The sequence below is a fragment of the Apteryx rowi genome, unplaced genomic scaffold (genome assembly GCF_003343035.1).
Source record: "Apteryx rowi isolate R43461 unplaced genomic scaffold, aptRow1 scaffold_6, whole genome shotgun sequence".
Lineage (NCBI taxonomy): Eukaryota > Metazoa > Chordata > Aves > Apterygiformes > Apterygidae > Apteryx > Apteryx rowi.
This window is the reverse complement of record NW_020450871.1, coordinates 1,278,091-1,291,997: the sequence shown is the minus strand read 5'-3', so window position 1 is coordinate 1,291,997 and position 13,907 is coordinate 1,278,091. Positions and strand designations below refer to the sequence as shown.

Here is a 13,907-nt window from a genome sequence, read left to right as displayed (position 1 = left end):
CTCCGGGACCGCCTCCCGCCTCGCCGCCGCCCCGGGCAAGCCGTGAGTTTGGCGTCAGCCGCCCCCCGCCGGGAGGGGGAGCCCCGGGGGCCGGGGTGGCCGCAGGGGTGGGGGCCACCCCGGTGTGCCCCGCCGGGGAGAGGCCGTGTGCGCTCTGCCCGGCCTCCCTCCCGGTGCCGAGCCCCGGGGGGGAGGGGTCCGCCCTGACCCCATCCACGAGCAAACCCCGGTTGGGGGGGGAGGGGGGCACGGGCACGGCCTGGACTGGTGCTGGGCCCGACTAGGCATCCCGGGGCCAGGCTGAGCCCAGGTGCCGCAGCCCGGATATAGGGGCAGCCTCGGTGCTTCGCCCAGCCCAGGGCCGGGAGGGGATCAGGGGAGCCCGGCCTGGGAGCCTGAGTGATTGCTCCATCTCTCATCCCTTTGGGGCTCTTCCAGCAGGGCAGCGGATGCCATGAATAGCAGCTGTGCGTCCCCCTCCGCGGCCCGAAGCGGTGTGCAGCGAGGAGATCAATAAAGGAGGGGGCTGCAGACGCACTATGGCTGGGAGTGGCTACACAGACCTGCGAGAGAAGCTGAAGTCCATGATGCCTTATCGGGACAACTACAAAGGCAGCAGCCTGCGGGAGCCCATGGAGTCCTCCTATGAGCGCAAGCGCAGGTACCACGAGGACTCCGACTCCGAGCCCAGTGACTATGAGGAGCAGAAGGAGGAGGAAGAGGCCCGGAAAGTCAAAAGTGGCATCCGTCAGCTTCGTCTCTTCAGCATGGAGGAGTGTGCCAAGATTGAAGCCCGCATTGAGGACGTGGTGTCCAGGGCTGAAAAAGGGCTCTACAAAGAGCACACAGTGGATAGAGCACCTCTTCGGAACAAGTATTTCTTTGGGGAGGGCTACACGTACGGGTCTCAGCTGCAGAGGCGAGGCCCCGGCCAGGAGCGGCTGTACCCTCGGGGGGAGGTTGATGCCATCCCGGAGTGGGTGCACGACCTGGTGATCAGAAAGCTTGTGGAGCACAGGGTAATCCCTGAGGGCTTTGTGAACAGTGCTGTGATCAACGACTATCAGCCCGGGGGCTGTATTGTCTCCCACGTGGACCCCATCCATATCTTTGAGAGGCCCATCGTCTCAGTGTCGTTCTTCAGCGACTCCGCGCTCTGCTTCGGGTGTAAGTTCCAGTTCAAGCCCATCAGGGTCTCAGAGCCGGTTCTGTTCCTGCCCGTGAAGAGAGGAAGTGTCACAGTACTCAGGTAACTCGCCGCATTGCCGAGGCCTCTGTTTAGCTAATGTGCTGAGACTTGGTTGTGTAATGCTAATCACAAGACACGTGGATGCACACCCCGACGGCAGCTCAGGCGTGATCTGCCTGTCTGTAGGTGTGCAGGGTCTCTGTACGGTAGAAAGGTTAAGGAAGGATCCTGGGGATACCGCCACCGTGGTGGATGGGGATGCAGGAGAAAAGGTGATTTTGACAGGCTGGCTGCACTGCTGCCTGCTCGAGGGTTGTCCTCTCTGCGGGGGATGACGCAAGTTCTGGTCTAAATGTGGCCACTTGTGGAGCTTCGCTTCGCTTTAGTTCCCATAAACAGTTAAAATACGCATCGAGACACAAAATGGATCCTCTGCCCAAGAGCGGTCGTAGTGCAGCAGCTGGTTGAGACAGGGCTCCTGGGTTCTATTCTTAGCTCAGTCGTTGACTCCCTACGTGACCTTAAGCATAGAGGGGAGGTGTGAATGGCCGTGTCTTCCTAATCTGTAAATTGGGAATATTAAATCCTCACCTGTGAGACAGTGATGGGAGATCTGAGTGCAGAGCCTTGTGGGACGATCCCTTGGAAGTGCCGTATAAACACGGCGCAGCGACCATGTGTATCGGTTGCAGGTTCAAGAAATTATTTCTATTCTTGCGAGCGGGGGAAAAGAGCTGTAGAGGTGAAATGACCTGCCCAAGGTCACACAGCAAATCGGTAGTAAAGCTGGGATTGGCACTTGGAAACACCGGCGTCCTAATCCCCTCTGTCTCCTTGGTCGCACTGGTAGTCGCTGTGCAGGCTGAGCTTGCAGGCAGGTAGGGGGGCAGGCTGAGTGGGCAGGCTGCTGTGCGTGGCTTTGAAAAAAAAGTGGACTTTTAGGTATTATGGAGGGCTAGAAATCCAGCGCTAGGGCTGCCTGACTTAATGAACGCGAGTCCCTCATGTCCTGAAGGTCAGAGTGCTCCCTGCCAGGAGCAGGGATAGCCCAAACTCTGCCAGCAGTGCTCTGAGCTATCAACTATATCTTTTTTTTTTTTTTTTTTTTCCTGACTGGGAAATGTCCAGGCCAGTTTTCAGGGCTCCCTGGCCGTAACACAATCCTGTGTTTGACTTGTAAAGTGATCGCTGCAGGGTTCAGGAAGGAATTTTCCCCCCCACATACATACAGCGTTGCACTGTTGACTAGTGCATCAATAATAAATGCTTAGATCTCATGTAGCTTTTATCTCTGAAAAGCTGCACAAACATTAACTAATCCTTGCAGTACCCCCTGTGTTAGGTAACTTCTGTAGATTAGTGAGGGATGAGAGGGACTGCAGATGGATATGTGAGCAAGAAGAGCTCTCCTGAAGCTAAAGAAATTTTCTCTTACCCTGGTGAATTTGGCTGGGCCTGGGAGGGTGCTGGAGAAGGGCAGAGGTCAAGAATGATTTCATAAAACAGGGCTGGGAGGGACCTATCTAGTCTGTCATTTTACTCTGAAGCAGCCTCAGTTCTGCGGGGATGGAGACTGCTGTTGATAGGCTACCTGTTCTGGTCCATAACTTCTCGTTAGGAACGAGGAAGAAAACTTTCTACCCTAATTTCCCTGGCAGTGATTTGGACCCCTGCCTTTCCCAAGGTGGCTTGGAGTAAATAGTTATCCTTTCTTTCCTAGCCAGTGTTTTCTATATAGCAGTGAGAATATTCTCACGCTTTAAAGCATTCTGGCAGAGCAGTTAATGCAGGGTCACGTCCATAGTCTGACTTACAATATAAGTCACTAGGAAAACTCTTGTGGCCTTTACCTTTGAAGGCATATTGAGATTTAGCAGTGGAGTATCAGCAGTTTGGGGAAGAGTGATAGGTCCTTTTCTCTGCTCCAGGACAAGATAAGCACGTTGTTATGTCCCTTATCCTCACTCTTGACCCGAAATGCTGGAAAGAGTGAGGAAGCTGGCTGGAGGCTCCCAGAATTGGAGTGGGGTGTCCCCCGGACCTGCGCGGTTGGTTTGTGGCCAGCTCTGTGTGGGTGCCATAATCAGTTTATTAGTGTGTGTTGAGCAATCATACAAATAAAAGGAGGGTTTTTTTATATGTCTAAATAGAACTGTTGTTTTTTGACTGACCCACTGCTGGCATTCACTAGCTTAATCCACAGTAAGATGTTCTGTTTTCCAGCAAATAATAGACTTTAAAATGGGGATTATTTCAATTTCAGTACAGCAGTTAGCAGATACTTAGCACTCACTTAAGAGAGATTCTGCCAAAGCGATTGTTTTGCGATGATATGATCCTGGCTGGATACGAGTTTCTTGACTTCGGCAAATCTCCTGTCTCCCCTCTAACCTGAGAGATTTGAGAGGAGAGGGAAGGCGTGCAGACCTTCAGTGGGCTCTCAGCGGTGTATGTCTGATATCTAGCTCTTGGTCGTGTTTAAGTCAACTCTCCAAACTTGGCTCTTTCTCCTCCCAGTAAACAGTTGCTGAAGGCAGTTGCCCTGGAGATGGGGAAACGGCGCAGATAGAAATGGCATGCTTGTAATGTCTGATTCAAATATTGCTGGGTCAGTGGCTGCTCCTGGCATGTCTCCTTTCTGGGGAAGCCAGTGTAGCCACATCTGTTTTGCTGCCCTGTGGGGATGGTGAGGATCTGCAGAAAGCTGTTCGGTCTCTCTCTTTGCCCACATCTTTCTGCGGCTCTCCCCAGCGTGCACGTCCTGTTCCTACTCCCAGCAGGCTATTCAAAGTTGTCTTCCTGATTTTGTAGCCACCTACACCCCCACCCCCTGGGGGAGTCCGGGGCGGAGGGTTCCCATATCCCGCTCTTGGCTGTGTGTACTTTGTCTCCTTGGGGTGGGTTCAGGTTTTTTCCTGTCAGAATTTCAGTTGTCAGTAAAATGCCTTGTGGCCTGTGTATAAAGGATGCTGCAGGCTAAACTTCATAGGAAACAGGAGTGTTTTTCTTCTGTCAAACAGCCCGTGGTGTTTGCAAATGCTGAACCTGTATCAAACTTGCTGTAAAGTGCTTAGATCTCAAACTAAAGTTTAGTGTTTAAAGGGTGTCCTCTTTAAATAGTTTTGGAGGCGAAATAAAGACTCTCCTAGCTCTGCTGTGCACCTCTGCCAGCAGGACAGACGCTAAGCCACGCTGAGGCCCAGGAATGAGGTCTTTGCTCTCCCAGAGAGGTGCTTTTGTTTTGTTTTGTTTTGTTTTCTTTTCTCCTTTTGCACTTTAATTGCCGATTTGCCCAGTTGTAGGGTTTGATATCTAGAAGAAAAAAGCCTCCTCCAGTCCCCTCTGCAGGTTCTTCTCCTGTAGCCGCGGGAAGCAGGTAATCATGCAGGTTTGCTTTAACTTCCACACGCTGGCCTCTGCCTGCCGCCAGCCAGGCGGAGCGGAAATGGCATCGGGGCGTCTTGCTGTGCTGCTATTCTGGGGCAGTCAGAGCGAAGCTGGATTTCAGGCCTGTGTACCGTTCCTCCCAGCAGCTCTCATCTCAGCTTTGAGTTGCAATTTTCCCTTGACAGCTGTTGAGTGGACCGCATTTGTGTGTGCGCTATGTGTGGTGTTTTGTTTATTTGTTTGACTTTAAGAATTTGTCAAGTGTCAGTCAATAGAGGCAGTGGGGAGGAGATGGAGGAACTGTGCACGTTCATCCTGGGGAACGTGTGCTTTGACAAACACTTCACCTGGAAAAGAGGAAGGGAGCTGAGGGGGCCCAAAGCCACCCAGGGGTGGGCAGTTCCAGGCAGATCACTCTGCACTGGACCATGCCCTGTGGCCACAGTCATAGGCAACAGATCTTGGGAGCCAGTGGGCTTTTGTTTAACTGCTGAATGCTGCATCTCTCAGCACCATGGTTGGAAATAATTGATTGGGTTGCAGTTAGCCAGAGGAATAAATTACCAAAGGTGAAATTCCTGATATTCTGGGAGCTTGTACACCATATGGACTTTTCTTCTGAAGCCGGTAAGCACTCTAGGAAGAAAACAGATCTACTCCCCATTGCTTATAATAGCAGTGGAAACATCGTGATGTTTGTCTCCCCTGTTGTCTAGAGGGATGCCTGATGGTAGTGTAATCAGAGCTGGTTGCAGTCCCTGGAGGATGAACCTGCTTTCTTCCCAGATGGAGGAATCTCTCCACAACTGTCTGCATTAGACACTTTTTCTGAGGGTTCAGACTTTTCCAGAAAAGCTGTAGGTGCCTCTGTTTGGTGCAGAGGAAGTTCTGTGTGTGCCAGTGGAGATGAGACAAATAGATTTGTTCAAACTCTGCTTGAGCTAGTTGATGTCACCTCAGTGGCTTGTGGCAGCAGCTCTCAAACCACAAGTAAAGCCTCGAGCCGTTCAAACCCCATGACGACTGGCCTGACCTCTCATGGTGTTGCGCTAGTGTGCGAGATTGCTCTGCCCGCCAGCAGGCCTGGCCGTCTTCAGCCCCAGAAGCCTCTCTCATTAGAGACTGCGCAGAACTTGGGGCCTCCTTTCTGGTGGTGTTTGTACAAGAAATCTACTTTTATCTCAACATGAGCCAGTTACGTTATGGCTCAGCGCTAACTCTTCTGGGCTGAGGAAGGGGGCTCCCGGGGGGGTTGCTGCTATAAGATCCAGCAGGTTAGTAAGGAGGTAGGATGTTGGTTGGGCTGCTTGGAATAGCATGTGGATAGCCTCTGTGCCTTCTCTTGCTCATCTGAAAAATGCTCTACAGGTCAGACACATCATACTCAGGTGTTCATAAGAAGCATTCTTGTGGGCAGCAATTTAGGGCTTTCCTTACTGAGTGGCGATTATCCCTCACCCTGCACTTTGGTTTTGTTCTCTGGGCAAAAAAGTAATCTCTGTTTCTTTGCCCTGTGAACTTGGCCATCATTGGTATGTGGCAAGGCCAGGCGGCAGACAAGAAGTTTATGCTGGCATGAAGCAAAACAACTGGGACGTGACAAAATAACTTGTTCTTCTGCTTCTCTGCCCCTCTTTGCTGGAGGGCCGTACAGTGAAATGCTATCGCTGCCTTTGACACAGCAGAAGCTCAGTTTTCTCCTGCCAGTGTGGCATCGAGGCTGACTGGTGGGTGCCCACTAGGGCCTAGGACTGGAGTACCAGGGCTGTTGCTTTGGTGCCAGCCATGTGCATCTGGGCCACAGGTTTTGTTTAACACCGGTTTGAAAGTGAGCTGGAAAGTAGGATTTGGTCTGGGGAGAGAGAATGTGTGGCCTGGCTGACATCTTGAGATGGAGAGTGCAGGTCTTGAGACAAACCTTTTCCTTATGTTCAGGGTGTCGCTGAGGATGCGCCGAGTTGAATGTTAACATGGGTGATATTAATGAGTTCGCTGGAGCTTGACGCAGAGGTTCCTGGAACATAATAGAGCATTATTATAAGCCCCTTTGCATAACGCTGTCTTGTTCTGCAATGCCCTAGATGATGGGGGGATGGACAACAACTCCCGGTTTAACTGATCAGGTCTGAGACTCTTAACTCTCTTCTCGAAGCAGTAAATCTGTCTTGGAGTGAGCGCTATGCATTTCTAGGTGAGTGGGTACGTTATCTAAGCAGATAAAGGAAACACGGTCCTGCCCCCAGAAGAGGCCTGCATGTGCGTGATCTGCTCTCCTCTGCTCTGGGCATCCTCAGTGACCTGCAGGCGGGTGACAGAGGCCCTGCTCCCGGAGTGCCGGCTGAGAGCCAGCTCTGCAATGGCAGCAGCAGGCTAATGGCGGAGCCTCGTTGTGGGCAGTGGCTTCCCAGTCGGGCTGGAGGGTAGGGGGAGAGCAGCGAGAGCAAAGCCTGCTCTATAGGAAAGAGTATCTGGCGGCGCTGCCCAATGCTGAGCTCAAGGTCCGGTGTCCTACATGAAATGAATTCTAACCTTGGTGCAAGGCAGGACATGCTGTGGCTGTGTTGTAAGCAAAACACCTGCCTCTGGGAGGTGCTGTGGTGGCCTGTAGTAGAATTTCTTCAATCCACAAGCACGTGAATTAGCTCTTTGGGAGGCTTGATTTCTGCTTTGGGCTAAATCAGGGTGGGAGTGCGCTAGCCTACTGTTATCTGAGCAGTCTTCATCCAAGTCCCCTTTGAAGTCCTTCCTGTTCTTGTCAGCCATTTCAGGAGGCTCTGAGAGCATTTAACTTCCCTTTCCCCATGTCGGACTCAAGAAATCTCTTCTGTTTTGAGAGCGTCTGCTCACAAGAGAGGAACAGCAGGTAGAGGGCATGCCCACGTCTCTGTCTTGCTCATTAGCATCCAGGCGGAGAGGACGCAGACATAAGAGAACACGTTCCTGCTTAAGCACCTTTCCGTGAGGCAGCTTGTTTATCCAAGCAGGTGTGATGGCTGCTCTCCATGAACTTGCCTGAAGCCTGAGGCCATGTTCTCGTTTGCTGTGCTGGACCCTGGGAATTGTGCTTAACAAGAGAGACAGCCGCAAGAAAAAAGTTCCTGTGTGTTCCAGATAGCTGGGGCCCTGGTCTGCCTTGGCTTTTCTCCCCAGCTGCTAGAAACTTCAAGTAGATTAAGTCATCTCATGCACCAAAGCACTCTCCTGCATATAACGAGAGCGTGGCAACGTAGCTGTTTTAGCACGCTGTAAGAGTCGTCAGCCCAAGTAGTTGTCCTGAGCCCTTGTAAGCTCTGTGGCACGGAGGTTTTAGGAGTGCAGCTTGGTTTGCAGGCCTGAATTCGAAGATTAGCCATCTCCTGTTCCCGGTGTGCATTACGGTGGGGTTAGGCTGTGGTGCGGGGTGGTGTCTGTACTGTGACGGAGAAGGACTTGCCACACTGGGAGCAGCGGAGAGGGCGAGAATGCTGCGCGGGGAGTGCCCCGAGCCCAGGTGATGGGGGATGAGATGCTCAGCTCTTGCCACCACTGGCGCTTACTGTCTGCCCCCCGACTAACTAATCCGTGTCAAACCCCTCCTGCCATCCGCAAGGGAGGCTCCAACAGCAAGTTCTTCTAATCAGCTCCAGTACATGTACGTGTCTGGCTGCACTGTGCACCTCAGTGATGATGGATGGCTTTTTCTCAGTGACATGTGTGAGAATATCCTTTGCAGCAACATGGTCATTTTTCTCTCAATTCTCTTTATAAAGAGTCCCTAAATGAATTGGCTGAATTTACATTCCATAAACTCATTTTCTAAATGTCTTAATTCATGATGTTGTGGCAGGTGACAGTCCTCTGGTGTATGCTAAAAAAAAATTGAGCCTGAAAAAAGAAGGCCTGACCGTCCTCATTCTTTCCTGAAGTTTCTTTCTTCCTGTAAGTCTGACTACTGCACACCTAAGGAATTGTACAGTATTTGGAATAGGAATTCATGGTGGAAGCTAGGAAATGACTGGCCAAACTGAGTTGTCAAGGCTGGCAACCACTTTCTGCCTCTGCCTGTCATCCTGCTCACAGTGGCTTTTTGTTTTCATTGACAGTGGATATGCAGCTGATGAAATTACACACTGTATTCGACCACAGGACATCAAGGAGAGACGAGCTGTCATCATTCTTCGAAAGTAAGTGTTGAAGCCCCCTGGACACTGAGATAAACTTGAATGTGTTTTTTTTATTTTTATTTTTTACTTTAAAGAGTCTCTTTAAAACTGTCTTGTTTGTAAATATGCTGGGTTGGTTTTAAATCTTTGTCAGATCCCACTCTGATGCTCGCCTGTGTCTTGCCAGACCCATTGCTTGGCCAATGGAAGTAGATTGAACTTGTTGCTGCAAAGTTAATCACTTCTCACTTCTTGGCTCTGTGCAGCAGTACTTCATTGTAATGTCTGGGTTTGCAAGCGCCGTTAACATCCAAACTCCTGGCTTTCATTGGCTGCCTAACTCTAAACAGCTAGGATTTCAAACTCTTTTGTTTTGGGCTACGTATTCAGGTGCCTGATCATATGATATCCGCATGCTGTAAGTTACCTGGACTGTCCTTTGAAGCTGATGCTCATGATGAAGAACCTTCTATAAAGCAGATACGGTTTTCTTGGTAGCATGGCTTTCATTTCCTGGGGAGAGGGGAGAAAAGGCTGGTTTCTAAGTGAAATGGATATAGTGAACTTAATGATCAGGTTACAGAGCTTGTCTTCTGAGTTGCTGTTGGGAAGGAACATTCTGCAAGCTGTATCTCACGCCTCCTGTTTTAGGAGGTACACTGTCTTGGTCAGCTGATGGCATTTCGTCAGCTGGTGTCCCTAAAGCTCTTCAGAATAGCAAACGAACAAAAAAAACCCACCCCAAACTCCTCAGTATAACCTTGTTTGTACCCTGAAATGTCCTCACTCCCCAATTCCTTTTACTAGATGACTACAAAATACATGATTGCCACACATTAACCCTTGTTGATTGTGTCTTAGAAGGTGTTAAAAACAATACTAGGGTCAGGAAATCCTCTTGTAAGTGAAAACCTGTGACTTGATTACTGTAAACCCTTGTAAACCCAGACGAAAGCGTGGGCACAGTGGCAGAGCTGCAGTTGTAGCCCAGGCTGGCATAAGACTAGCTGGCAAGCAGTCTCAGTTCAGACTTGCTGAGCTTTCGGGCAGCTTAGTTGGTTTCAAACAAGTCTGGCAACATTGTGAAGATATGGCACAAAGCCAGCAAAGTGGAGAGTTGGACATCTGGTTAGAGAGACCCATGAAACGAAAGCAGGAAAACCAGCAGCCCGGAGGCATTAGCCAGGCAAAATCAGCACAGACCCAGGGATGAAATGTGGCAGATGATGGAGTAGGATGAAAGGAAGGAAGATTAGAACCAAACCACCCAATAGCTGGTTATTGCCACATTGGGTTTAAAGTGAGAGGGTTGTAATGAGAACTAAAAGGCTGTTACGTTCAAATTGTTGGTTACTGTAGCCAAAGAAAAGCAGTGGGATGCTGATTAGCACCAGTGGAAGGCATCTACAAATCCTGTAGTGGGAGATGTCTGGAATAAGCTGCCTTACTTGGACTTTGGGAGAGATAAGCTACCGGTCCTGCGATGTGAAGTAGTTCCCTAGAAAAGACAGACTAGGCTAAATAAACTGAAGCTACCCAAACTGGTCAGATGTATAACGTGCTTGTTTAAACTGGCTCTATCTCTTGCTTTCATCAGCCTCTGTAAGCTAAGGATGTTTAGTTATTTCAGTCTAGCCGGACTGCCCTCAAAGTGAAACTGGGCAAACACCTAGCTAGTTAAGTTTTATCTGGCTGACCTAGTGCATCGCTGTTGGATGAAGAAGGCCTGTTAGCTGCTAGCAGAGCCACGCTGGCTGTTTGCTTAGCTGTCCTTTTGTAGCAGTGTGTCCTCCTGTCTTCCTCAAAGGGGCCCGATTTGCTTCGTGTTAGTTCAGGATATGGTCATACGCAGACAGTGATGGGCTGAAGTGACTGGCAGGCCGACTGAAACCACAACAAGATTTTTCTCTGAGCAAAGTGGAAACCCCTGGTAGTTATTTCTGTGTAATCTCCATAGAGCTTAGCAGCCCTGGTGAATACATGGCAAATGCCTGTTCACCAAAGGGTGCAGTCTGCTGCCAAATAGAGCTTATTAATTGCTGCCTATCCCTTGTGACGGAGGCTGTCTCCTTGCTGAGTCCTGTGTGCACACATGCATGCACAGCAGGGCTGCAGTGACCTTTGTCTGTGCTCACATCCCCAGAGCATGTACTGCTGTGGTGAATACCATTCCCTAGTCATGGATCATGCGACTTGCGCAGACTTAAATAGGATGTTATGCAACCAGGAAAACAGCTACTTCCGTTAGTAGCCTACTAGCACGAGAGACTTGGGAGCAGCCAATGATCTCATAAAACTCATCTTCCTTGTCTTCTCGGTAAGAGTCAGCCCTGAGCTTTCCAGATGGATCAGATCTGTTGGGTCACAGAATGACATAAACTTTGCTGCAGTTAGGAGCTGGGCTATTTGGCTTTGAATAGGCTGTTGGTGTCTGATGGGCCCTAGACGTGTGAGTCTGAATCTCTCCTCGCCTGTACTCCAGGCATAAGGTACTAGAAACAGTTTTTGCTGGCAGTGGCGGGAGAACAAAGCTGTATGTGCTGGAGAAGTGGCTGGGTTTTGCAGGCTGCTTGAGAGCAGCGTGGTTACCAAGTAGGTCATAAACACTTCAGTGCTGTAGTGTGATGATATTTACAGTGTTTCCTGTGTACCAGAGTGCAGGACTGCAGGGAGCCAGCAAGGTTTGGAAGTGCTTGAGCAGGAGGCTGGGGGATGGGAGGAAGGAACGATGCTCTGAATTTCAAGAGATGCTGAAAGAGGTAACGTGGGAGGTGGGGATAGAAATGAGACCTATTCAAGCGGGTCTTGAAAGTCATTTTAGAGGGCTTGTGATGCCATTTGTAAGCACTTCTTTGTGAGCCATTACATCTGGGAGTTATTTTATTCAGCTAGAACTTTGGTAGGTAATTTGCTGTCCATTTAGTATAGCTCCTCCTAGTATCTGCTCCTGCGGCTCATGTCTGCATTGCTCTGTGGAGGTAAAGAGCATGGCTGGTGTTCTCTTGCCCTTGCAGTATATTTAGTGGTTTTCTTCACTGCAGGCCTGTAGTTGTCATTATATTTGAGAGGTATTTAAGCCACCTAGCTTGTCCAGGGCAGGATCTGCAGTGCTGTGGTGTTCTAGCTGGACCCTATCCAGTCCTGGAACTGAGACCAGCTCAGTGCGACGGCATCGCAGGCTAGGACGGACTCCAAGCTGGTAGCTGCGGAAGTGTTTCTCGTTTCTGGTGTGCTGGGCAGACTTGGGCTGCTGTGCCCAGCTTTGTGTTGCTGGCCTGGCATCAGCCCAGTTAACAGAACAGGCTGCCTAGGTGGGGATGGCAGAGAGGAAGCTTGCTTGGCACCTGCAGATGCCTCCTAACGGGAGTTTTGGTTGGGTTTCTCAGATGGAAACCTCCTTCAAAAGCTAAAATTCAAGACCAGAGAACAAGAAGTAATTCTCTGTCTTCTCATACCCAGACCCCTTAGGTATTCACCCCTAATCCCTTGGAGGGAGGCAGGCTGCAGAAACATCAAGGTGCCTTTCTTTCCAGGAAGTGGCTTGGTCCTCTTGAAATTGGCTGTTCTGAAACATGGGCACCACCTTTTACTGTATTTTGCTGGTGCTTAGGCTTCAGTCTATCTTTTGAAATAGACTTTAGCACTGCTTGGAAGTTGAGACTGGTAACTATGCTGTGCTTGGAGATGGTGATAGAACTGTGATAAGATGCTGTGCTGTCAAGTTTTCATTCCTACTGCACAGCTGTTGCTAGGCCTGTTGCCTCTTCTCCATGTGTGCGTGGAGGCTGCCGACTACAGCCGTGCCTGGGCCAACAAGAGGCAGCTCTGCTCTGGGATGAGCTGTGCTTGCTTTCTGGTATAGCTTTAGCATGCTTCTATTCCAGTGTGAGTAAGACTATGCGGGGATGTTGGAAGGGACATGGTGCAGCTTCTGTTAGCTTGACATTCTCGTGACTCTTTCTTTGATTCTCGATTTAAACCTCTTTCCGAGTCAAGCTGAGAGATGCCTGGCCGTGTGAGATCTCTCGACAGTAGGGAGATTCAAAGTAGGAGCAGTTATTACTGTTGTAGGGGATGGTGAATTTTGCAGTGCGTCTCCCAGGTAGCTTAACTGGAGTTGCAAATTATTGAACAGTTACTGTGCTTTCACAGGGGGCTCTAACACCTCTGCTCTGTATCCCATGACTGGGACTGCAGTGAGCACAGCACCATTCCTGCCCTCCCGGATTCACCTCATGACTACACTGACCCTGAAGCCATCTGCTTTCCTCCAACCAAGACAGGAGAGGTTAAAGCTTCAAATACCAGAAAGCTGCAGTTTGTGCTGCTGTTGAGTGTAATATTCCTGACCCTCTTTGAGCTGCATGGCTGGGACTGAGGGTTGTGCTTCAATGCATTTAGGACAAATGTCTATTGCAGCATGGTAGCAGTTCTCCAGAAACTCCTTGCAAATTCTTCTCTCTTTAAATATTTGCAGAACAAGACTAGATGCACCTCGATTGGAAACAAAATCGCTGAGTAGCTCTGTGTTGCCACCAGGTTACAACTCTGACCGTCTGTCGGGAAGCAATAGGGACCAGATCCTGAAACCAAAGCGGTCCCATCGCAAAGCAGATCCTGATGCTGCTCACAGGTAGGATGATCTTTCCTAAGAGCAAAGTTTTGGATGGCACCTCTAGGTCCGTGCGCATCTGAGGTTCCTGGCCTCTAAGAGGCTGCACGTCACATTTAAAACATCCTATTTTGCACCTCTTTACTGGGTCCTATAATGCTTCTGTCTGATCCTACTTGGAGTGATCTCCCAGGTGCTTTCTGTGGCATACAGATCTGTTTTATTCAAACAAGGTTCTTTTTAGGTTCCTTCTAGGCTTGCGAAGGCTAAGCTCTGGCTGTAAGCAGCTTATATTGTTTATCCTGTGAGTGGCATAATGAAGAAGCAATAGATTTGGCTAGCTCTTGATAAATGCAGTCATTCAGAACAATAGTTTCCCTGCAGCTAATTATTTTTGACCTCTATTGCCAAGCAACCTGTGCAGCTGTAATGAAGTACATTATGAAAGTAGTCTTTGGAGAGAATGTGAGATTTTGCTAACTGGGAAGGATGAAGACCACCTTGGGAAGCTTCTTAGACCTGTTTTGATTTTAGAGCTGCGTGTGGGTTTTCTGTTTTTGTGGGGTGTGTTTTTTTT

General features: G+C 49.7%; 1 protein-coding gene across 3 annotated transcripts in view; it reads left to right on the top strand.

Annotated features, from left to right (window-relative positions):
- ALKBH5 (alkB homolog 5, RNA demethylase) overlaps positions 1-13,907 on the top strand; it is a 20,289-nt gene continuing 6,382 nt past the window's right edge. Inside the window, exons 1-4 of one of the 3 annotated variants that reach the window (XM_026083091.1) lie at positions 1-42; positions 442-1,249; positions 8,659-8,739; positions 13,196-13,351. In XM_026083091.1, the coding sequence (XP_025938876.1) occupies positions 540-1,249; positions 8,659-8,739; positions 13,196-13,351 (947 nt within the window). In that variant the 5' untranslated portion in view covers positions 1-42; positions 442-539. Of the gene's footprint in view, positions 43-438; positions 1,250-8,658; positions 8,740-13,195; positions 13,352-13,907 lie in introns of all 3 variants that reach the window. The other 2 variants (XM_026083092.1, XM_026083093.1) reach the window with 2 other exon arrangements.